This window comes from Haliotis cracherodii, unplaced genomic scaffold, assembly GCF_022045235.1.
Source record: "Haliotis cracherodii isolate W230 unplaced genomic scaffold, xgHalCrac1.p SCAF_15, whole genome shotgun sequence".
Lineage (NCBI taxonomy): Eukaryota > Metazoa > Mollusca > Gastropoda > Lepetellida > Haliotidae > Haliotis > Haliotis cracherodii.
In genome coordinates, this window is record NW_027266270.1 from 8349238 (window position 1) to 8375951 (window position 26714).

General features: G+C 39.6%; 1 protein-coding gene across 1 annotated transcript; it reads left to right on the forward strand.

Annotated features, from left to right (window-relative positions):
- The first annotated feature begins 162 nt into the window (after positions 1 to 162).
- LOC139461773 (tectonic-3-like) lies at positions 163 to 23180 on the forward strand. The gene is made up of 14 exons (XM_071243232.1): positions 163 to 409; positions 601 to 721; positions 3696 to 3802; positions 7357 to 7496; positions 8805 to 8907; positions 11530 to 11648; positions 13472 to 13553; positions 15063 to 15241; positions 16405 to 16530; positions 17205 to 17314; positions 18886 to 19029; positions 20683 to 20893; positions 21288 to 21428; positions 22366 to 23180. The coding sequence occupies exons 1-14, from the start codon at positions 163 to 165 to the stop codon at positions 22618 to 22620; spliced, it is 2085 nt and encodes a 694-aa protein (XP_071099333.1). The 3' UTR covers positions 22621 to 23180.
- Positions 23181 to 26714: the final 3534 nt, after the last annotated feature.

Genomic DNA, 26714 nt, shown 5'->3' on the forward strand with positions numbered 1-26714 from the left:
GGATATACACGATGTAGATTTCCAGGGAAAAAATACTGCCAATAATGATGAAATGTTCCTAAATTAGGGTATCCTCTAATTGTTGATCGAAAATAAATAATTTAATAAAAAAAAGTGTTTGTGCAGGTATTTCCCATGATTCTCCCCGTTGTTGTTTACATCATGGCGGCTCACTCGAATGCGAGCAGGTGCTCGTTGCTGAGAAATTGTTTAACCGTTGTTATCATTTCGTTCATTTATTTGGTATCTTTTGCTTCATCGCAATCAACCACCCCCAATGCAACGGGGTCAACCGATTCAAACACAACAGATGCACCGACGACCACTCCGCCGGCAACAACGCAAGTCACGACAACGACCACAACGCCCGCGCCGACGCAACCACCGTCGCAAATACCCGCAAACACTGGTCATTGACGATATTCTTACTTTTTATTCTCTCTCTGTGTCCTGTTTTTTGACGTATTGATTGTATTAGTAGATGCTAAGCTATCATATATTTTGTTTTTACCATAGCGTCCGTTAACTGTTTAATTTCCTTTGCGATTTATCGAGTAGCTGCTGTATCTTATACACATGTATTCCATTCTTGATATTCAGATATTGGAACGTGTCCTTGTGACCTGACCGGCAATGCCTGTGATGTGAACTGTTGTTGTGACACAGACTGCTCGGCTGATGATAGGCTATCTTTTAGCGAGTGTCTACCGTTTTCATACAGGTACTTCATATCTCAGTCACTTAATTCATTGTGTTAGTTCAAAGTGTGCCAGGGTAAACAATGAATTCTTTTAGCTTTGGCATTTTAAACTGTACATTGATAGATGATTATCAGTATCATAATTGCCTGTTTATAATGTTAATATCATAGATGATCCTAATGATCACATTGCGATTTAATTTGAATGTAGACAGGTGGCTTGAAAACTTATTAACAGGTACCTGGTGAAAAATATTTATTACCATGATTGCCCATGGGGTTAGAAATAACCATGTTCATAAGCATCATCTGTGCACCAGTGCAAATATTAATTCACATGCATCAGTGTATTGTTTACATCATCCAAACTGCATTGTTTACATCATTTGAATCTTATTGTGACATAAGGTCGGAATGACGTCACACAAGGAAAGACATCACAATTGAAGATTTTTGTCATTTGGCAATTGTGGTTTTCTTTATAGGCAATCATGATCAGTGCATTTTACTAAAGGGTAGCTCACAAGGATTAAGGAATAATAGATAAGAAATTATTACACTTGCATGTGTGTCATACTGATTTTTATGAAACTCTTTGTAAGAATTCTTGTATTACCCTTGCTCTCGTTAAGGAAATACAAGAATTCTGACACTTGTTTCATAAAATCAGTATAACATTTGTCCATATAATATTCTTTATGTGTTATTCAATTGACAGAGATCTGGTTGTTTTGTGGATTGGGTTGAATTCACCATGATAACTTACACTTGGTTGTTAAACTCAAATGGCACCTAATCATAAATTTTATCCCCCAATTAAAAGAGGGCCAATTCTAAATGAAGCACTTCTGAGTATGTTGAGATGATGTTGCTACAGTTAGTCATCCAATCTGTTCACTTTCACTCACCTTTGCTATATACTATATACAGATATAGTGTTGGTTAACATCCATATTAACAATTTGCGCTAGCAAGATGTCAGTGAAAAGGTTTTATAAAGATTTTATATTCTTTGAAGGCCTGTAATCAATACTAGCCAGTTTCTATATCTGCTGGTCCATTTATCAGGTTAATGCATCATCGATAATCCAGTGTATTATACTTGCATCACTATTCTATAATGATTAATACCCTTTTTGAAAGTCAGGGTTAGAATTGGTCCCTAGCAACTTATGCTAGTCATTACAGCTGGACCGCCTCTGTGGTCTAATGGTAGAGGGTCCGACCGCATCATACCAAAAGATGTTAAAAGATGGTACTTGTTGTTACCCTGTCTGGTGCTCGGCATTAAGTGACTAAAACAAGGACTGGTCGGACAGAGTCAGTATACTGTGCCTGAGTGGGGTATTCATGTTAAACTGCGGCATGGTATCTCAGTGAGCTAGCACTATAAATCGGCATCAGTCCGGACTAGTACAAGCAGCCACACACATACATACACATGCATGCACGTCACTTTATAAGTGCAATAATCTTGGATGCGACGTTAAACCCCATTTCACCTCACCTCATTAGAGCTGAGTATCGCCAGGTACCTTGCGATACAATACGTATCACGATACAGACTGACGATACCACTGGTATCACGATACACCAACAAATTGTAAGAAATGATGAAATCACTGAAATTTAACTCTAAAAGCTCTGGATTCATTCATTTACGGATTATTATCTCAAAAACGAAACCTTGTTAAGAAAAACAACAAGAACAAAACAGTTTAAAACATGTTAAATGAAGGGATGGTTATTACATGTAATAGTTTAAAAGCAGGCACGTCCTCTATTACCAAGTCTTCATGTTCCGCCATGCTTACAAGTTGTGCTCTGCTACTTCTTCCATTATGGGAGTTAATTCTATCAGTTTCTGTTTACTGGGTATCATGATCTGACAAGCTGACGATGAAGTATTGTCTGTACCTTAGTATCGAGGATATTGTAGGTATTGGTGAATCGTTACAACCCTACTGGTCATAAGAACCGACTTAATGGATCAGGTGGTCAGACTTGGTAACTTAGTTAGTAACATGTCAGCGTACACCAGCAGTGTGGGGAGTTGTTCAAAATATCAGTCACTGGCTTTTCTGGCCAGGGCCCTGTTCCACAATGCGATCTTAGCGCTAAGACAGTCGTAAGTCTATGTTAAAGTATGGGAGTTACGATCGTCTTACGGCTACGATCTGGAACCGGACCCAGAACTTGATTATATGCAGGTTTCTCTTGGAGGGATGGAATATGTTGAGTGCAGGGGAAAACAACAAAGAAGGGGGCAGGGTCTTGTACTCCTGTCTGTTACCAAGTTTTTCTCCACCCAAGGACTCACTTTTTGTTTGGAGGCATGGGGCCCCAATCATCAGAGGCTCCACAATTTGTTGTGCAGAGTTTCGTCCATTGGTCCCACCTTAAACTTATGACTGTGGGGTTGAATCCTGGTTCACTCTGGTTATGTTTCTAGGTTTGCCAGCACCATACCCGTGTTCTTCGGTTTCACCGAAGTGGTAAACGTCTGAGACCTGCATCACTTCAGGCTTTTCTCCCACATGAAGCTGACACGCTGTGATATGACTGGAGTACTGTTCACTCACTATTCATTATCCTTTAAGTTGGTTGGTTTGTTGTTTTACGCCGCACTCAGCAATATTCCAGCTATATGACGGCGGTCTGTAAATAATCGAGTCTGGACAAGACAATCCTGTGATTAATATCATGAGCATCGATCTATGCAATTGGGATCGATGACATGCATCAACCAAGTCAGCGAGCCTGACCACCTGATCCCGTTAGTCACCTTTTACGGCAAGCATGGGTTGCTGAAGACCTTTTCTACCCCGGAGTCTTCACGGGTCTATCCTTTAAGTATGTAGCCTTCCATTTTGTAAACCATTGAACATGTTGAACATTTTTTGAGACAAGCATTTTGTTTGATGTGTGTGTCTGTTCTATTGTGATGAGCATTGCATATTTGTAGCATATGAAAATCAACAACTCTCTTTTCAAGTGTTGACGACCGCTTGTGCCTTCAAGAACAAGTGATACTCCTTGAAAATTCTCCATATTTCTCTAACATCACCTCGGACAATCTCTTCTGCATCTATTTTGATAATCGTAAGTATCATTACCGTTGTACATGTTCTAGAACAGTGACTGATTGTCATGCAAAATGTCTGGTTGATTATAACTTTCAGATTTGGTATTGATATAAAATAATTCCCCATGAAACCCCATTTTCTCCAGCAAGAATGAACACTGCTATGTAAACACCATTATTGTGTCACTCATGAATAACTAAAGGTGGCAAAGGTGGCCATGACATCTAATGCGGTGCAAAGTTGTTCTGCAGAGTTGCTTCCCTTAGGCACGCCAGAAACCTGTGATCGTTGATTCAGATTACTGTGATCATACCAAAGTGGTGAACATCTGTATAGTTGTAAGTGTGTCATCACTGTGAGCTTCCCTATTTCATCAAGCTGACATGCCAGCGTAAATACTGTACAGTGGCGCATTAAGCCTAAAGTACTCTTGAAAATAAAAAAAAAATGTTTTTCTCAATTTAAAAATCGACACATAGTGTTACGTAGCTGTAAATAAGAAATAACAAAACAACTCGAAAAGTACTAGTCTGGATTTGCTAGTTTGATCTCAGCGAACAATACAAAATGTACTTTACAGAAGGTAATTTGTCGGCACTTTCAACAGTTAAAAATAAAACTAAGTCCAAATTGACATAGCAGAAACAGACTATAGGCATTATGCACCTGTTCTCACCTGTCGTCAAGGTCACCTTGATCTACTTACACCTGGTTATGCCCTGTTTCACAATAGTCTGTTTTATTCACATTTTTACACACTTTTACATGTAAAAAGGCATAAAAACATTTGATACACTGTATTTGTGCCAAGGCCCAGTTAGTACTAATTTAGTTCTTTGAATATTTACATATTTTGTATATTAACTGCATTATTTAAGATCTGAGGTCGAAAAAACAGGGTTTTTTTTCATTTCCGCGAGTACTTTAGGCCTGGGATGATACACCAACCGTTGTCTGATACGTATCACGATATTTCGCTCACGATCTGTTATGTATCCCGATACTTGCATGTGCTCTTATCTGTGGCATGTAAGCCATCATTTTCATAGACAGGATGGCCAAATACCTTGCACACAGATGATTTTACAGTTGGCAGTGACAAGTATGGTGCAATTGATGAAAATATTTACCTTTTCATTACTTATTTTCACTTCTAATTAATGATTGGTGTAACAGTTATTAAAGCCAAAATTTGAGGTAAGAATCAATATTTTTGAGACAGTGATTGATACTTGTATCGGAAAGTAAAAAATCGCGATCCACCGATGTATAAGTGTACCATGAGAGGTAAGAATCAATGATTTTGAGACTGTCATTGACACTTGTATTGAAAAGTAAAAAATCGTGATCCACCGATGTATAAGTGTATCATTTGAGGTAAGAATCAATATTTTTGAGACTGTGATTGATACTTGTATCAAAAAGTAAAAAATCGCGATCCACCGATGTATAAGTGTATCATGTGAGGTAAGATTCAATATTTTTGAGACTGTGATTGATACTTGTATCGGAAAGTAAAAAATCGCGATCCACCGATGCATAAGTGTATCATTTGGGGTAAGAATCAATATTCTTGAGACAGTCATCGACACTTGTCTCGAAAAGTAAAAATCGCGATCCACCGATGTATAACTGTATCATGAGATGTAAGAATCAATATCTTTTAGACTGTAATCGATACTTGTATTGGAAAGTAAAAAATCGCGATCCACCGATGTATAAGTGTATCATGTGAGGTAAGATTCAATATTTTTGAGACTGTCATTGATACTTGTATTGGAAAGTAAAAAATCGCGATCCACCGATGCATAAGTGTATCATTTGGGGTAAGAATCAATAATTTTGAGACTGTCATTGACACTTGTATTGAAAAGTAAAAAATCGTGATCCACCGATGTATAAGTGTATCATTTGAGGTAAGAATCAATATTTTTGAGACTGTGATTGATACTTGTATCAAAAAGTAAAAAATCGCGATCCACCGATGTATAAGTGTATCATGTGAGGTAAGATTCAATATTTTTGAGACTGTGATTGATACTTGTATCGGAAAGTAAAAAATCGCGATCCACCGATGCATAAGTGTATCATTTGGGGTAAGAATCAATATTCTTGAGACAGTCATCGACACTTGTATCGAAAAGTACAAATCGCGATCCACCGATGTATAACTGTATCATGAGATGTAAGAATCAATATCTTTTAGACTGTGATCGATACTTGTATCGGAAAGTAAAAAATCGCGATCCACCGATGTATAAGTGTATCATGTGAGGTAAGATTCAATATTTTTGAGACTGTGATTGATACTTGTATCGGAAAGTAAAAAATCGCGATCCACCGATGCATAAGTGTATCATTTGGGGTAAGAATCAATATTCTTGAGACAGTCATCGACACTTGTCTCGAAAAGTAAAAATCGCGATCCACCGATGTATAACTGTATCATGAGATGTAAGAATCAATATCTTTTAGACTGTAATCGATACTTATATTGGAAAGTAAAAAATCGCGATCCACCGATGTATAAGTGTATCATGTGAGGTAAGATTCAATATTTTTGAGACTGTGATTGATACTTGTATTGGAAAGTAAAAAATCGCGATCCACCGATGCATAAGTGTATCATTTGAGGTAAGAATCAATAATTTTGAGACTGTCATTGACACTTGTATTGAAAAGTAAAAAATCGTGATCCACCGATGTATAAGTGTATCATTTGAGGTAAGAATCAATATTTTTTAGACTGTGATTGATACTTGTATCAAAAAGTAAAAAATCGCGATCCACCGATGTATAAGTGTATCATGTGAGGTAAGATTCAATATTTTTGAGACTGTGATTGATACTTGTATCGGAAAGTAAAAAATCGCGATCCACCGATGCATAAGTGTATCATTTGGGGTAAGAATCAATATTCTTGAGACAGTCATCGACACTTGTATCGAAAAGTACAAATCGCGATCCACCGATGTATAACTGTATCATGAGATGTAAGAATCAATATCTTTTAGACTGTGATCGATACTTGTATCGGAAAGTAAAAAATCGCGATCCACCGATGTATAAGTGTATCATGTGAGGTAAGATTCAATATTTTTGAGACTGTGATCGATACTTGTATCGGAAAGTAAAAAATCGCGATCCACCGATGCATAAGTGTATCATTTGAGGTAAGAATCAATATTTTTGAGACAGTCGTCGACACTTATATCGAAAAGTGAAAAATCGTGATCCACCGATGCATAAGTGTATCATTTGAGGTCAGAATCAATATCTTTGAGACAGTCATCGACACTTGTATCGAAAAGTAAAATATCGCGATCCACCGATGCATAAGTGTATTGTCCCACTACTAATTAAACCAACTTGAATGAATGAACGAACGAACGAACGAACTTGAATGAATGAATGAATGAATGACCGAACGAACGAACGAACGAAGGAACGAACGAACGAACGAACGAACGAACGAACAGAGCTGCATGGAGGTCTGCAGTTTCATGTTGACCTTTCAACTGTAGCTAGCATTTTGGACTGAGGCAATCCTTGTGTCGTTGGTGTTTGTAGGGGCGCAGCGCAACTTCTACAACAACCCAAACCTGGTCAGTACCGACGCCACATTCAACAAGTACGTGGCCGACTACGGAAGTTTCTCCTTCCAGCCTGAGGCCTCCCCTGTACCAGCATCCTACCCAGACTACTACCAGGTAACTATGGAGACGCACTTGCTGAATCAAATGTTGAATACAGTGAAAGAAGAAATTAAATGAACTAGCTTTAAGAGAAATTTTGGGGTTTAATTTTAGCATCATGTCATTCCAACTGATACTCAACAGCTATTTATTGTGGTGAATTGGTCAAGGGTTATTAATCGCAGTACAGTGGAAATATACCATGTATAACACCCTGGATAATGGGGGGTGAAGGGAATAACGATTCATATAAAATGGTCCAGTGCACAGGTCACAAATCAGGTGAAGTTAAGCAACGTCAATCTCGGAGATTATAGTCTGGAATGTAATTTAAGGTACCGACGTTCACTACAATATCTGAAAAACTATTGGACCCACTCCAGTCAAAGTTGGTGTGAGATTATTAAACAGTCGTACATAACTTGATATTACATTTAAAGACAATTGGTGCATGAATGAAAAATCTGTCTGTTTAGCTATCACTATATTTCATCAACAACCAGACCGTGGAATGTGCATTCATTGAAACAGCCACCTGCATAATGCTACCCCTGCGTCAGGGCCATATGACACAGGTGAACCAATCACGGGAATCACACACGTTGAGACGCCCAACGCTAACACCGTATTCATGCGTGTATGATTCCCGTGCACCCTTTCGAGTTGAGTTGATTGGTTCAAATGTGTCATATGGCCCTGACGCAGGGGTAGCATTATGAAGGTGGCTGTTTCAATGAATGCACGTTCCACCCGTGACGAACAGGTCTGGTTGTTGATGAAATATAGTGATAGCTAAATAGACAGATTTTTTATTCATGCACTGATTGTCTTTAAATGTAATATCCAGTTATGTATGACTGTTTAATAATCTCATACCAACTTTGACTGGAGTAGGTCCAATAGTTTTTCAGATATTGTAGTAAACGTCGGTACCTTAAATTACCTTCCAGACTATAGTTGGACCATGTTTCGGCAGCTTGACTCCTGGGTGTTCCTAGGCCTTCGATCCTGCCCCACACTGAAGCACATGTACGACATGTAGCTTTCTCTTAGGGGAAGTGACTCTGTTCGAAATGTGCCTCTGTTCATCCAGCAACGAATGGATGAAGTGACAACTGTAAGGAAATAATAGGGGGTCCTGGGGTCATCATGATTGCGTGCACTCGCCACAATTAAATCATTTAATGACTCTTTTTAGAAATTAATTAACATTTTGAAGCTTAGGGTCATTAGCACAAACTTTCAAAAAGCTGTGTTGGAGAATCAAATATTATTTCTTTGGCATTAGATTGTGTTCACTTACATAAAATTGTTTTGTTCCAGTCGGGGGATTCAATCTACACAGTGTTCCCAACCCAGGCACAGGGGAAACTAGGACTGCCGAAGTCGTTGTCGTCAACATTCTGTGCTGATGGCAACCCAGTCGGTGAGTTCCCCAAGGGAGATAACTCTGGGTATTGTCACAATACTTGAAACTTTCTCCAATCTCATAAAAATCAGATCTTTTCTCTCTACAGCTAAGCAAAAATCTGAGGTCATACCTTACATGTCACGTCAGAACAAACTTTCTTCCGACCAATCATCCGCTTACCAGATCGGGAAAGTGACAGTGGGGATGTGTTTTCTAATCATGCAAGCTCAAAATGGTTAACACTGGGAATTCAGAGGGTTATGAGCTGTACAGTGAGTGAGTGAGTTGGGTTTAAAGCGGCTTTTAACAGTATTCCAGTTATATCATGGCGTGTCAGCTTAATGTGGGAGGAAAGCCCGAAGTCGATGCAGGTCTAAGACGTTTACCACGTCAGTGAAACCCACGAGCACAGGAATGGTGCTGGCAAACCTAAATAAAATAATTGGGGCGAACTGGGATTCAAACCCACAATCATAGGTTTCTGGCGTGCCCAAGGGATGCAACTCTGCACAGCGACTCGCGGCGCCTTAGACGACTGGGCCAACCATGCCACATATGAGCTGTACAGCAGATGGGATAAACATTTCCAACTGATGAGACTTTACATAGCCAAACAATCTGGGTCGTCTATTAGACTTTTCCATTGTTCAGTTTACAAAATTTGAGTCAATGTTCTTCCAAGTGTAGTCTGGAATGGAAGTCGCTAGTTGGAAACTAGTGCAGTAAAGCTTGTGAAAGCTGCTTTCTGATTGGCCACTGTCAACTTCTTGTTAGTCTTTTCATTGGTCAGTCAAAAGTCTCTTGAAGGTTGTTCTGATGTGACCCGTAATGGGACATCCTCAGATCTTTGTTTAAGATCTGATTTCAATTTTAATGTCAGCCTGTGCTTAAAGCATCAGTGCCTATTCATCTGAATGGTATCTGTCATTATTGAAGACTATTTAGCGAAAATACTACAAGGAATACAAGTGTATTAATATTGTAAGTTCCAAGCCATGACAATGAGTGAGTGAGTGATCACTGCTTGGCAAGGAACTTTCAACATTAGTTCGTTTGAGACAGATAATTGGTAATTTATTAGTTGGTTATTCTCTATAACGTCTTACCTACTGAATAAAACCAAATACCATGGTTGTTGATGTGTTGAGGGACCAATTCATGTAAGTAGACCCGTGAAGATCCGGCGTAGAATAGGTCTTCAGCAACCCATGCTTGCCTAAAAAGGGGACTATGCTTGTCGTAAGAGGCGACTAACGGGATCGGATGGTCAGGGTCTCTGACTTGGTTGATGCATGTCATCGATCCCAATTGCATGGATCGATGCTCATGATGTGAATCACTGGATTGTCTGGTCCAGACTCGATTATTTACAGACCGTCATCATAAGTAGAAAATGAGAAAATGGAACAATTGACATCAGATCAGTTGACCTGTTGTTGGAACACCGTCACCTAAAACTGTTTTGCATGCTGTGGACAAAGGATGATGTCATCTTGAACTATTCGCGACAATGTGTTCACATGATATCACATTGCTATGAGCTGCTTCGTAAACGAAAGCAGTGGAACAATTTGTATGAACAAGTGAATCAGCATTAAGCAATAATTATAATGCTCAATGAGATGACTGAAAACAATACCCCGTGGATATCATAGGATATGTCCGGAATTAACTCAACTCACTCTATAATTTTAGTAACTCTTCTTGTAACAAAGGATACAAATTAGGTCAATGTCAGACCTCTTGTTGTTAATCACTAGGGCAGGTATTGAACAATTTTACTTCCACCTAATAATATATTACCCATTGCAAAATTGTTTTCCTTATACGGGATCAAAATACATTCCTCCTTGTTCTAACCACAAAACTACGCGCTAAATAAATATCGTAGATATTATACGCATCATTCTGATTCAGACGCATTTAGTGTAACAAGACGGATGTTCCGATTGAACATTTTAGTCAGGCATTGGTTACCTCCCTTTATCGGCTTGTCGACCAGTCACTTGTACGCGAGACGGTTTGCACAGTTTCAAAGAAAGTAAACATATTTCAACTCGAGGGCAAACGGGTGTGCGTTGGTGTGCGTGAAATAATTCATATATTTTGTTACTCTACGATGAATAAGCTTTTAGAAAATACTACATGTTAGTTTCTGAAAAATATGTACATAGGAGAAAATCGCTGTCAAAAACATTTTGCTCAATTTTTGCACATTTTTCTCCCAATTTGACCGTTTATTATTTTTCTTATGACATTTTTTTCATGTCATACGATAACTAGGATGATGATCAATACCTCTACGTAATTTTGTTTTATTATTTTCACAAACAACACTTGTAGTGACATTTTTGTGCAACATGCAGAAAGCCATGGTCCACTGACAGACCGTCACGCATACGAGTGACCCCTCTCAGGTGGACGGGAGAGCCGTCTCGCGTACACGTTACGTCCTCTGCTGTTGAAGGTGGTTTATAAGTACAATATATTGGCATTATTTTGGATTCACTAATGCTGTCAGTGGGAAAGATACGATTGAGTTGAGTGTCGTGTTTACTAATATGTAGAGATATTTATGTGAAATGTTGTCTTCTCATTACCAAAGGACTGCTGTGATGTCATGTGTCTGTGTTTCAGCCTATCTACAAGACGAGTCTCATGACTGTGTGCGTCTTTTTTCTACCCTGGCCACGGAGTGTACGAGTGTCATGGCACTCAGTGCTGACACCTTCTACCAGGGCTTCAGGGTTGTCACAGTAAGCTTTATTTGTCAGATCAGTAACCATGGTAACTGTAGCATCATTAAGACTGCACAAGTTTGATATACACTCCGTTTCTCCATCACCCATGAATACATCATCAATACTGCCCAGGTTTTGTATATACTGTCTTCCTCCATCACCCATGAATACATCATCAATACTGCCCAGGTTTTGTATATACTGTCTTCCTCCATCACCCATGAATACATCATCAATACTGCCCAGGTTTTGTGTATACTGTGTTTCTCCATCACCCATGAATACATCATCAATACTGCCCAGGTTTTGTATATACTGTGTTTCTCCATCACCCAGGAATACATCATCAATACTGCCCAGGTTTTGTATATACTGTGTTTCTCCATCACCCAGGAATACATTATCAATACTGCCCAGGTTTTGTATATACCGTGTCCCTCCATCACCCATGAATACATCATCAATACTGCCCAGGTTTTGTATATACTGTGTTTCTCCATCACCCATGAATACATCATCAATACTGCCCAGGTTTTGTATATACTGTGTTCCTCCATCACCCATGAATACATCATCAATACTGCCCAGGTTTTGTATATGCTGTGTCCCTCCATCATCCATAAATACATCATCAATACTGCCCAGGTTTTGTATATATTGTGTTCCTCCATCATCCATAAATACATCATCAATACTGCCCAGGTTTTGTGTATACCGTGTCCCTCCATCACCCATGAATACATCATCAATACTGCCCAGGTTTTGTGTATACTGTGTTTCTCCATCACCCATGGATACATCATCAATACTGCCCAGGTTTTGTATATATGTGTTCCTCCATCACCCATGAATACATCATCAATACTGTCCAGGTTTTGTATATACTGTCTTCCTCCATCACCCATGAATACATCATCAATACTGCCCAGGTTTTGTATATACTATGTTCCTCCATCACCCATGAATACATCATCAATACTGCCCAGGTTTTGTATATACTGTGTATACCCAAAGTTTGGTCGGACATACAGAAATGGGCTGTGTTCGTCTCCCTTTGTTTCCAGAGCATAACTGGTAAACCATTTGGTATTCATGTTGTGTTTAGTGAAACGTATAATACACATCAGGCTTGTACCGAAATGGTGCCTTTTGGTATTCAGGAACGTTTAAAAAAAATGTTTTGTGTTTCCATGGCAACAAGTTTCAAGTGAGAGTAGGATTTGTTTTGGAGAAGTCTTAGATGGAGTAGGCAACAAACCTGGTCAAAATTCAATGGAAATCTAAAATCTTTACAATTTAAATTTTATTTCCCATACACTTGGCATAGTTTATATGATGTAATCAATGTTATTGTGTTTAATTTACCGGTCTTTGTAAAAGAACCCACGGATAGCAATCGTGTAGTACAGATTAGGCTACAAAAAATAATAGTCTCAGGCATTGCCCGCATCATCATAAAGTTCGCCACACATTTCGCTTTTATTTCCATTTTTTTAAAAACCCACCAAAATCCTTAAATATTCCAAAGGTTGTCAAATCTTTTTTACGGACAGGATTGCCAAATACCTGGCACACTAATAATTAATAGTTGGCAGTGTCAGGTATGGCACAATGGATGAACATATTTACGTTTTCACTACTCATTTTCACTAGTACTACTCATTTTCACTTGTAATTAGTGTTTGGTGTAATATATTCAAGAAAACATTTAAGGTAAGAATCGATTCCTTTTAATTAGTGTATGACTGTGATCAATACTTGTATCGAGAAGTAAAATATCACGATCCACTAATTCATCGGTGTATCGTCCAACCACTAACTTATGTCCTACATTTCAGACGCCAGCATTGTTCCAGAGGTACACCCCAGTGAATGATTCCCTTCGGAACGACACAATATACCTGCAGTCACTTAACACAGGTATGTGTGTGTTACAGGTGAAACAATACATCCGTGCATCGGGACTTTTCATGCTCCGATGCGATACATGATACATTTGTTTGTCTGTATCTGTACAAGATGATACAAGATACAAGATGTGTGTTGTTTGGCAATTGTGTAAGTCTATTAACCTTGTAAGTCTTGACTTGTTTCAAGATGAGTTTTTTCTATGATTCTCCCGACTTAATGCTGTGGTCAACACGTGGTTGGTTGATTGGTTGTCGTTGTACCCTGTTGTCGATGGCGTGGGTCATTGCTCATCATATCAATTCATGGATTGTTGTTTCCAGGCTGTTGTCCTATAGCTGGAGTATTTCAGAGTGTGGTATAAAACAACAAACAATGCCATATCTGCTTTGTTTTCTGTATGGTCATATTTTGTCTGCTTTGATTGTCAACCATTGTTTGCTGCAGACTAATCTTTCAATGTGTCTACACTTATGCACATATATAAGATAGCTACGTGATAAATCACAAAGAATAATGAAGAATAAAGCGTGGTTTATTTCATGATAAAACATTGTTCTAAAATGACGTCATTTCTGGAGAATTAAACATACGCTCGCAACTTGAGGACGTCACATATTGGACAACGTTATTTTTGAGAGTGGGTAGTCTAGTGAGTTGTTCCCCATAGATGTAGCTTGGCAACACAGATAAACACGATGACCGAAATGATCACATGAAGAAATAATGATAAATGACAATAAGTATTGGTAGAAAAGGTACAGGTAATAGAAGGGAAGATTGTGAGAATATGCAGGAAATATCCACCTGGGTATAAAATGGACTTGTTCGACATTGCCAAGGAAGTCATCATTATTAATATATGGGAATATATTTTTACGACTTGTATATTTTATCGTCATCCTTAAAGAGGCTGTAAATAATGGTGATGTCTCTGATAGGAAATAACAACTCGTGGTCGTTGTTTATCGTAAAATAAAACACTACAGGGAGAATAAACCTGTGTTTGTTTTACGATAAACGTCAACCACAAGTTGTTTATTCCTTAAATGATGTTGTTAACATTCACTCTAAAAAACAAGTTCGATGGTTTGATTTCTGGGCCGAGTCATACTAAAAGATGTTACTTGTTGTTACCCTGCCTGGCACTTGACATTAAGGGGATAAAACAAGGACTTCCCATTTCACCTCACCTCACCTCACCTCACAGATTATTGGACCCGTGAAGATCCGGGGTAGAATAGATCTTCAGCAACCCATGCTTGCCTTAAAAGATGACTATGCTTGTCGTAAAAGGCGACTAACGGGATCGGGTGGTCAGGCTCGCCGATTTGGTTGATGCAGGTCATCGATCCCAATTGCGTGGATCTATGCTGATGATATTAATCACTGGATTGTCTGGTTCAGACTCAATTATTTACAGACCGCCGTCATATAGCTGAACTATTGCTGAGTGCGGCGTTAAACAACAAACCAAGCAACCAACCAATCATAGATTATTGGCATTTCATGTTCTTCCAGCTGCCGTGGACCTGTCTGGAGTGACTGATTTGTACAACAACTCCTTCACTGTGCCAGTCGAGCTGGACCCCATCCTGTGTGAGGATCCCAATGGAGTTGTCTCCCCTTGTGGTGTCGTCACTCCCCCGGTGCCTGCATGGGATGCTGTCTCACTGCAGTGTAACAACGCTGTTGCGAGGGTTTGTTCATTCATACACATGTTTTATGCTAAAAAGTTATTTTCGGTTTAATACTACTTCCAGCCCTCGATTACATTTTGTCAAATTAAACGACTTTTATAAATGATCTTTTAGATGGAAAAATTGTTTTCCTGAAGGGGTAGGGATATCTTTATCCTGTCAAACGTTCCAAGTCATATATAAATTGGCAGAAAACAAGATGAGTCTAGTACTGATAATAAAATACTTGCTTCAATGATGAAATAAAAGAGATATTTTTAGTGATGTATCATTTGAACATGACAGAAAACAAAGGCATGGAAGCAAATATGTTGAGAATTATATTTATTTAATTAAATCAAAACAGTTTTAGCTGATAAAAATGTATCTTTGAATATGAACCGGGCTGTCGGTGTTCTATGAGACATTTCCAACTGTATTTGAAACGGCACACAACATGGCACTTACTTCGATCATCAAGTAACAGTGTGTTTGATTGGACGTTTATCTTTAGTGCCATGTCATTCCAACAAGACTCAACACAAACGTATGGGAGTGAATGGTCCATGGCTGAATGGAGATATAATGCATAGGAGTGTTGAGGATGAGATCGCTGAGACTGACTGAAAAGGCTTTCATGACCTACATTCTTTTGTAACTGACATTGTCAAGTATATGTTGGTCACCTATCATGTCATCCGCTGCCTTATTCAACACGGTCCACCATAACACAGGACACTTAAGACTGTAGATATCATGTCATCCGCTTCCTTATTCAACACTGTCCCCGATAACACAGGACACTTAAGACTGTAGATATCATGTCATCCGCTTCCTTATTCAACACTGTCCCCGATAACACAGGACACTTAAGACTGTAGATATCATGTCATCCGCTTCCTTATTAAACACTGTCCCCGATAACACAGGACACTTAAGTAGATATCATGTCATCCGCTCTCTTATTAAACACTGTCCCCGATAACACAGGACACTTAAGACTGTAGATATCATGTCATCCGCTCTCTTATTAAACACTGTCCCCGATAACACATGACACTTAAGACTGTAGATATCATGTCATCCGCTCTCTTATTAAACACTGTCCCCGATAACACATGACACTTAAGACTGTAGATACATCCCAGCAGTTTTCGACTAACTATATAATTTGTCTTCTCTAGGTCAGTTATCGTGTCATCCACAATGGAACATCGGGCATCGTGTCAGTCTTCGCACAGCTGACATTGGCCAGTATTCCTGCTGCAAACCAGCACTTCGTTCAGAGCTTCTCAACCTCCTTCAGAGGGGTAGGTAAACTATGCCACTATCTATAACATGATGCACAGCAGAAGTTGTACCAACAGTGTTCTCAACAATGCTTTCTTATTCCATCGGGGGCACGTCTAAGGCACCGCAATTCACTGTGCAGAGTTGCGTCCCTTGGGCAAGCCAGAAACCTATGATTGTGGGTTCGAATCCCGGTTCACCCCGATTATGTTTCTAAGTTTGTCAGCACCATAACCATGCTTGAGGTTTCACTGAAGTGGTGAACGTCCGAGACCTGCATCACTTCGGGCTTTCCTCCCACATTAAGCTGACAGCCATGATATAACTGGAATATTGTTAAACGTGGTGTTAAACACAATTCACTCACTCCTTTCTCCATCAAAATTCAGGTGGGGACTCTGGATTCGAATTTCTCCCTTGATGATGATGATGATGATGATTTTTTTATATTGTATGAAACTTCATCTACTAGTATAAGTTCTAAATCTTAAAGGCATGTTTAAAGCTAAATGCCAAAAAAATCCCTTCACAAGAACTAAAATAACAGAAAAAGTCTTCTTTTTTTCAAGTGGCTCCAATCATGTTAATATTTTACAGAACATTTATCAACAGCAAAGAGCTGAATGATACCAAGATTCTTCAACTTGAGACCTCCAGCAGGGATTCCTGATCTATCTCTTCCTTTTCTTGTCAGATGAGCGAAGCCAGTCCCCCCTTTGTTCGGAGCGGCAATCCAGGCTACATCCAGGGGGCGCCACTCATGGCTGGAGTGCTGAACGAGACTGACGCAGAGGGAAATGTAGTGTATCCTTTCCTTGGTGTGAAATTCATTGTATATCATTGAAATCATAATGGCACAGTAAGAATAAGTCCCTGGAGCCTTAAACACAGGAGTAACTCTTTTAAACAATAGCTCATTACTAAAGAACAAAGTGTTAGAGCTACCAAATGGATCGGGTGGTCGGGCTTAGTGTCTTGTCTGATTGTGTGTCATTGTACCCCGAACACGTGGATTGTTGTATTTAACTGGATTGTCTTGTCCAGATTAAATTATTTACAGGTTGCCGTCATATAGCTGGAATATTGCTGAATGCACATTAAACAACAATCATTAAAGACAATGTGTTATAAACCTTTGAATTAATTGTCTGTTCCTGTGTTTTTTGGCTGGTCCAATGAATGGGAGTTACAGGTAGATTCTTGTCCCTGTGGGGATTTTGGGTTAGAATTGGTCCCCTGTCACCTATGCTGGTCATAATAGGCAACTTCATGTATACAGTTGTTAGACTCGGTGACTTGATTGATTGCGTGTCATCATATCCCAATGATGTTGATCGTTGGGCGTAATATCAATCACTGGATTGTCTGGTCCAGAATTGATTATTTACAAACTGCGATCACGTAACTGGCATATTGCTGACTAATCTACGATGCAATACCTCTCTGCATGAGGGGCAACCAGGTAACTTAGTGGGTAAAGCGTTTGCTCATCACGCCAAAGACCAGGGTTCGATTCCTGACATGGGTACAATGTGTGAAGCTCATTTCTGGTGTCCCCTGCCGTGATATTGCTGGAATATTGCTAAAAGCAGCATAAAACCATACTCACTCACTCACTCTCTGCATGAAGATCCTAGGACACCTCAATGGAAGACCACGTCAGATGAACCCCGAGCAAACTGTGACCACCCAATCAAAATGAAGGGTCTTGGTCTAGTTCTTGGGTCAGTCAGATATCATCTATCTAAAACAATTTGGCTTCATTTCTTTACCACGTTCATTCAGAAATTTCAATCACAAACAGGGGCACGGGTGGCCCAGTCGTCTAAGGCACCGCAATTCGCTGTGCAGAGTTTCGTCCCTTGGGCACGCCAGAAACCTATGATTGTGGGTTCGAATCCCGGTTCGACCCCATTATGTTTCTAAGTTTGTCAGCACCATGCTCGTGGGTTTCACCGAAGTGGTAAACGTCTAACACCTGCATCACTTCGGGCTTTCCTCCCACATTAAGCTGACCTGCCGTGATAAAACTGGAATACTGTTAAAAGCGATGTTAGCCCGAACTCACTCACTCACTCAATCCCAAATAACAGGATGTATAAAATATCCAGGACAATATGATATCTCAAGCATTTTTGCAATTAGAACCACATTTATTCTCCCTTTCGAGATAAAGAAATCAGATATGTTTGTCTAAATGCTCTGCTCACTCATACTGAGACATTAATTGGCTGATTGGAAAGTTCACCTGATGCGTCCTCCTATGGAGGTCTTCACTCAGAGAGGTATGGTATCTGAGTAAAAGACCTGATCTCACTGAGATGGATACACTCCTGAGTCCGTCACATCCCAGTTACCTGCCTTGACTGACACAGACAGGAGATTCTTCTGAACTCCAATCGTGACGAGTGGCTGACCATGGTGCGAGGATCAGCAAACGGCAACTGCATCACCGACTCCAGCCAGGGCAGGGTCTCCGTCCAGTTCAAGGATGATGTACGCTCGGGATGCTTCATACAGTCAGTCATGTTCTTCATCTACGGCAATAAGCATCATTGATTCATTCGGAACTAGTGATGAACGTGTCCTTGTCATGTTGCTTTTGTTAAATATTGAATATTTAGAACCTTCATCAAAACACCATTGCCCAAATTCTCAGCAAGCTTGTAGTACATGTGTACATGAAATGTTGCTGATGTAATCTGGTCAGAACCCACACTGGTTTCCGTCTCGGTGGGTCCAGGCCGTGAAGTATCCACAATGTAATGTTATACAGCGTTAGAAATTGGCACTAGTCCTGTCGTCCTTGCCAAAATGCCCAATAGTTAAGGTATTATAACGACTAGTACAAATTTGTCCTTTTTAAGGGTTTTGCTATATGTTATCATTATAGTGGGCTAAACCTGTTAGTTTCGCTGTTATAGGTACTCAGTATATACCAATTACTGTGAGAGCTTCAAGCAGTTATTATTGATGACATCAGGTGATGGGGGTTAATTGTATAGAGTTATATAAATGTGTTTTCTATAGCTCACCTGGTTCTTAGTTAAACAAATTGAATACTAGTAGCTGGATTTTGCTCTTTTAGCCTTAAGTTTCTAGGGCTGTAACAATGTACCATATTTATTTAGAATTGGTATATTGAGCTGGGTGAACAGATGCTTATTTCAAGCTAAGTTTCTTGCTTAGGTAGGGGGGGCATGGGTGGCATGGGTGGCCCAGTCGTCCTTAGACTCTAAGGCGCCATGATTCGGTGTGCAGATTTGCATCCCTTGGGCATGCCAGAAACCTTTGATTGTGGGTTCAAATCCCGGTTCGCCCCGATTATGTTTCTAGGTTTGTCAGCACCATACCCGTGCTCATGGGTTTCACCAAAATGATAAACGTCCGAGACCTGCATCACTTGGGGCTTTCCTCCCACATTAAGCTGACACGCCACGATATAACTGGAATATTGTTAAAAGTGGCGTTAAACCCAACTCACTCACTACTTAAGCAGACTCCACATGTAACATGTTTCAATGTGAGGGAGGACTGAAGCCCAGAAACTGTCCGGAGTCAAGATGCTGAACAGTCACCCATCCACCTACTCTCTGCCACCAACATTGCTTCATTTCACCTGATTTGTGTTCTGTGTGCTTTACAAAACCTCAGCAACCCTTTGCAAGCAATTTCTTTTTATTATAAGAAACAATGTGTCTTTCTTTGCTCAAAGCAAGGATGCTTTCTTGCAAAGAACATCTCTTTCTAAAACAAGGCACATATTCAGAAATGTGAATAAATCATGTCTGTTAGTTTTGTTTCGATGAACTATTAACCTTCTCACTATTTGAGATCATTTTGAATGTTACTGAACATGTTGAAAATGAGAATCAGAATTATTATTGTGTAATTTTGTAATTATTGTTATTGTTGTTTTGTTGCCAGATAATATTGCCTTGTAAGGTTTCGATTCTCCCTGTGAATTTCAGTGAAATCTGTCAACATTTGGTGCTAAATGAACAGCAAGGCAATTGTTTGTTTGTGTACGAGAGGAAATGTCTCATCGTCTGAATCCTTCTGGGACTGATTGTTCCCTTTATTAGAGGGACTTGTTAACCATATAAGCAGAAGAATATGCATTTAATTCCTCGTGTGTTCTTTTTGTGACTGTGATCTATTCTTCGTTCCAGGATTTCCATGGTGAACGTGTCGGCGAACTGTGAGATGATACAACAAGCCATCATCAATGCCCTGGAGGGCAGCACAGCCCCGGTGTATGACCCCGCTACAGGCGGCTACCCCGCCACAAACCGCTACGTGGCCATCTTCGGCAACTCCGACGTGAAGAAAGTGGGTGACTGGACTCCCGTGTTGGTACAGAACCGACCTCCTCTCAGTGCTGTAAGTTGGTGTCTCCTCAGGGACTTCTCTATTTCTTTTGTTTGTTTGTTTGTTTGTTTGTGTGTTTGTTTGTTTGTTTGTTTGTTTGATGTTTAATGCCGGTCTGTAAATAATCAAGTCTGGATCAGACAATCCAGTGATTTACATCATGAGCATCGATCTTAGCAGTTGGGATACGATGACATGCATCAACCAAGTCAGCGAGTCTGACCACCCAATCCCATTACTCGCTTCTTACGACAAATATAGTCGCCGTTTATGGCAAGCATGGGTTGGTGAAGACCTATTCTCTACCTGGATCTTCATGGGTCTCTATGTTTCTGATGTAATCTACGTATTTGCTCCAGTAAATACAATTATGTTTTAAGCTTGTGCTTGACTCATCCTTCCACAGGCTCTCGGTTCCAACTGCTTCCTGTCACTGGGGATGCACATCCAGGTGCTGTACGCCTACGTCGGCTCCCTCGTCAATCCACAGCCAAAGATCATCGGCATCTCCTTCCTGTACGACGCCCCACAGAGTGTGTTCTTTAGGGTGAGTCCAGACTTTCTTCAGCTGTTGTCTGTCAGTACTTGGGGAAAATAAAATAATGAGAGGGGTGAGTGTTTCTAGTGAAGCTGACTTGGATGAAAATCTTTTAAATTTCTTTTGACTTAATTGTAGGTTCAAAATTATTTTTAATACTACTCTTTTAATTGTAGAATAATTGTTTGTTTTATTTTTCGGCTAAAATTGCTGACAATTGCCATCAGCTAGAGCCTAGAGGGATGGCATAAATCCTGCCTCCCCATTTTTTGTATCCTCAAATTTTCTGTTTCAATTTTTCTCCAACTAGGTTTAAGTAAATCTGTGATAATGTAGTGTGATTGTTCTTTCTTTTGATGGCATATTTTTTAAATAATACCAATATAAAGTTGTTCAAGTCACATGTGACTGGTATAGAAATATTGCTGATATTACTTTAAATTTTTATACGCCGTGATATAACTGGAATACTGTTAAAAGCGGCGTTAAACACAACTCACTCACTCACTCCAAAGGTCGTCATAATGTGTTACCTCTGGCACTAAGACAATACAAGTCATCTAAGGTGCTGTAATTCACTATGCATAGTTATGTGCCTAGGGTATGCCAGAACCTGAGAAACCCAACTCACTCACTCTCACTGTCGCCTGTGAAGATCCAGGGTAGAATAGGTCTTCAGCAACCCATTCTTGCTGTAAAAGGTGACTACCCTTGGCGTAGGAGGTGACTAACGGGATGGATGGTCACGCTCACAGACTTGGTTGTCATTGTATCCCAAATTGTGTGGAACGAGGTGATGATGTCAATCACTGGATTTTGTGATTCAGACTCGAATATTTACCGACAGCTGTCACATAGCTGGAATATTGCTGAATGTGGCAGTAAACAGCAAACAAACAAACACTGACACTGTCCCTGTAATCTCGGATCTGTATTTGCCCTGTAGTGTGAGGGACCCTACTGTCAGCCTGGATCCACTCTCACCCAGAGGATCGAGATCTCCAGCTCCGTCTCCTTCATTGACGTCTCCCAGCCTGCCATCCCCTACGAAGCAGAGAGACCTGTCTTCCTGGCCAAAGTGCCGTACGACTTCTTCTACCCGTTCCTGGACAGTGCATCTGGGAGACACCAGGGGGACGTCACATTGTTAGTGTACTGTTTTGTTAGTGTCTTAGTAGGTAGGTTATATATCAAATTGTAACATTTATGAATCTTAAGGATGTATAAAATTGAAAGCTGGTAAGATCGTTTGATGCTCTTTTGATTTGCTTTCATATTTCACAGGCAATGTTTCAAAAAACAAAATAATTTTAAATGTTGACATGGGCACCAGAATCTGATATTCAGTGTAAAGTAATGAAAATCTATGTCAAATTCGCCTCTCTGTATGTATTTATATATTCATAGGTGTATTTTATGGCAGAAAGCTACATTTTTCAGATTAAAATTATTGTTTAGGTAACAATGATACAAACTGAGATAAATCAGACTTATTGGAGATGTTGCCATGGGAATAGGATACAATTTGGGCATGAAGCTGACATTAATAGCAAGCAAGTAAACATTTGGAAACGTTGTCTCCCGAATGTCATACCGTGTGAGCTAGCACATTATCCTTATCCGGAGTTGAGTTGTATATTATGATTGTAGAACAGAATCGCTATGCTATTTAGATTATTTTGAATTACCGTATTTGACGTAATAAGCGCCCAGGGTGCTCTCAAAATTAGACATAGGGGGCTCTTATTAGAATATTATTTTGGTGGGAAAAAACACATAGTTGAAAGATAAATTTTGTGGTTCGTTGTAACAGCCTGAAATGTTTATGTACAACAGATATATTTTTCCAGAATTTAATTGCCCATAAATAAGGGTACATATTAAACACATGTGCGTATTATACCGAATAAATAAGTCTTGTGTACATTGATCAATCGGATGGGATGCTAATTGGGCTTATTCACTAGCCCATATATCAGCAATTGTCGCTGTGGGCGCTTATTAGAGCAGGGCACTTATTACGTCGAATATGGTATGTAAGAAACTGTGATGAGATAACTGCCTATGTAATAAACTTGGTTACATTTGTGCATCATCACTTACACCTATAATCATAGAGATCAGATGGGACGTTAAATTTTAACTCACTCACTCATAGATATCAGAAATCCTTCCATTCCAGCTGTTATATATATTTTTGGTTGTGTATATATGTATTTTATGATGTAACATATGGATGTATGCTTGTTTTTATATAGAAAAGTTGTACAATGTATATATTTTTCACTTTTTCACCACATCATTCCGTCCATTCATTTAGCATGTTTAGCCACGAGAATTACCGGTACCATGAGGAAACTTATAGAGAAACTGTAGGGGCTTGTGATCAAGCGTAAACAATATTTTCAGTTTGATAGTTTAGAGGGTGGGGTGTCCTAGTATTATTATTTATAACTATGAATACAGTAATCTTTTACTCGTCTGAAAAGACCTTCTCACTTCTCAATTTAGAAATTGCGGGCTCGTATGAGTGGACGCTCAATACGTTTAACTAAATCAGATAAATGTTATATATGATCTTTTAGCAAGAGAATGGTTTTCCTGATTATTAAGTGAATGAGTTAGTATGGTTTTACGCTGCTTTTAGCAATATTCCAGCAATATCACGGCGGGGGACACCAGAAATGGGCTTCACACATTGTACCCATGTCGGGAATCGAACCCGGGTCTTCAGCGTGGCAAACGAACGATGTAACCACTAGGCTACCCGATGGCCCCCTGAGTATTAAGATAGGGGAGAGAAGTCCTTGTGCTATCAGGCATTATATTGGAAATTCCTTACATAATAGAATGGAGATATACTACTCGAAAGAAGTTAAAGAACACCCTATTCTTTCATATTACTATAGTTGATCAGTCATTGTATTGAAATTACCACGGTAATAAGAAAGTATCAGGGGTTCTTTAACTTCTTTTGAGTAGTATATAATACACTGGTAAAGCAAAGATATGACGAGCTGTCGTGTTGTTAGTGGCAGAACACATCATGGGCGGATACAGCTTTTTTGAAAAGGGGGGGTGCACAATTAAGATCTATTTATTTTCTTTGGTGGTAATTTATACAGAAAGAAAGATTTTTTTCGAAATAAAAAGGGGGGGTGCGCATCCCCGCACCCCCCGCTGTATCCGCCCATGCACATGCATTTGTCTTTGGGGTGACAGGTTAAGGGCACACCATGAGCATCAGGCATTGAATACAATTGGGATAGTTTATGATATAATCACTGCCAAAAGAAATGCGAAACATAAAACATATAGAGAAGTATGTACGTTAAGAAGATATGTTTCCAATGTGTACCACTTCATGACAAAACTAACAATCAGTCAAGTGTTACCACAGTGTCTTTATTCTTATCACGATATGCTGCACATAATTTCCAAACTTCTCACGCTGATCCTGCACGATTCAAATGGTGCATCTTGAGTCATGGATCTGTGACGTCATATGTGATGCGTTCATGAGCACCGGTTCACACAACAGTATATAATATCCCTTGAATTTGAGTAATTCCTATTTATCACCATATATGGTATTCAAGTTTCTTTTGGCAGTAAGTATATATAGAGATATTATAGAAAAATGTTTAAGTAAAACAATTTGTTGGGTCAGACCTTGTCTTGAGCTGGATGAATGTATGTGCCAGTAGCAGCATTGTGATCTGTCAAACTCCAAGTTGGAAACATCTGAAAGTGTTTGGATGTAGGTAATCTCTAAATAAATATACTTTTTACTTTTATTATTTATTTTCTCCTATTTGTCCATATATTGCTATGCGGTAGTCACAGAAGAAGGAACATTGAAGTGAGTGTTGTGTCAGTTGTTCCAGTTGTGTCATGGCAGCGTGTAGATAATCAACCATGCGGGTGGAACAGTTACAAAACACAGGAGAGAATGGTTCCGGGTACATGACACACACATCCTCGTGACACACAGTCAACCAAGTCACCATGTCTGATCACCTGATCCTTGTGACACACAATCAACCAATTCACCGAGACTGATCACCTGATCCTCTGATTACCTGATCCTCGTGACACACAATCAACCAGGTCACAGTGACTGACCATCCAATCCTTGTGACACACAATCAACCAAGTCACAGAGTCTGATCACCTGATCCTCGTGACACACAATCAACCAAGTCACAGAGTCTGATTACCTGATCCTTGTGACACACAATCAACCAAGTCACAGAGTCTGATTACCTGATCCTCGTGACACACAATCAACCAAGTCACAGAGTCTGATTATCCCATACTCATGACACACCGGGTCATCGTTATCGATAGTGTGTGACTTTGTGAGTGGGTTGGGTTTAATGCCCCTTTGAGTGAGTGAGTGAGTTAAGATTTAAAGTCACATCGGCAATATTTCAGCCATATAGTGACTAAATCAAGTTATACAGTAATAATACATTCACATAGATATCTGTCTAATGCCCCTTTGAACATTATTCCAATTATATTAAGCTGAAACAGCGTGACACAACAGGAATGCTGTACAAAACGGTGTTAACCCAACTCACTCACTCACACACTCACTCACTGTGACATAAACAGTTATTTGACAAGACTAGCCGCTACTTATTCAAATGGTTTAATAGTAATGTTTTCGTTGTTTAGGATATTATGCAATATACATGTAACAGTTTGAAGCGAGGCCAACCTGCAATTGGTGTTGCAATACCCACTGGCCATGTCAGATTAACTATAGTTATATACAAAAAAACTTGTGTTTTTAACTTATTTTGAGTATATGCTCAACCAACTACATCTAATCCCTATTGAGACTATATATCTTCCCACAAAGTGACTTAAACTGAGACCCGTGAAGATCCGGGGTAGAATAGGTCTTCAGCAACCCATGGTTGCCGTAAAAGGCGACTAACGGGATCGGGTGGTCAAGCTCGCTGACTTGGTTGATGCATGTCATCGATCCCAATTACGTGGATCGATGTTCATGATGTAGATCACTGGATTGTCTGGTCCAGACTCGATTATTTACAGACCGCCGTCATATAGCTGGAATATTGCTGAGTGCGGCGTAAAACAACAAACCAAACCAAACCAAAACTTAAACTGACTTTCACACCTACAAATTTGCACAAAGGTTAATGATTCAAGCAGATCCATTAAATCAGCAAATCGCTCTGTCTGAAAATATGACGCTCCAAACCACAACACCCATCGCAGATCTACAGTATATTTACCTACAGTACAAACCAAGCTAAACTT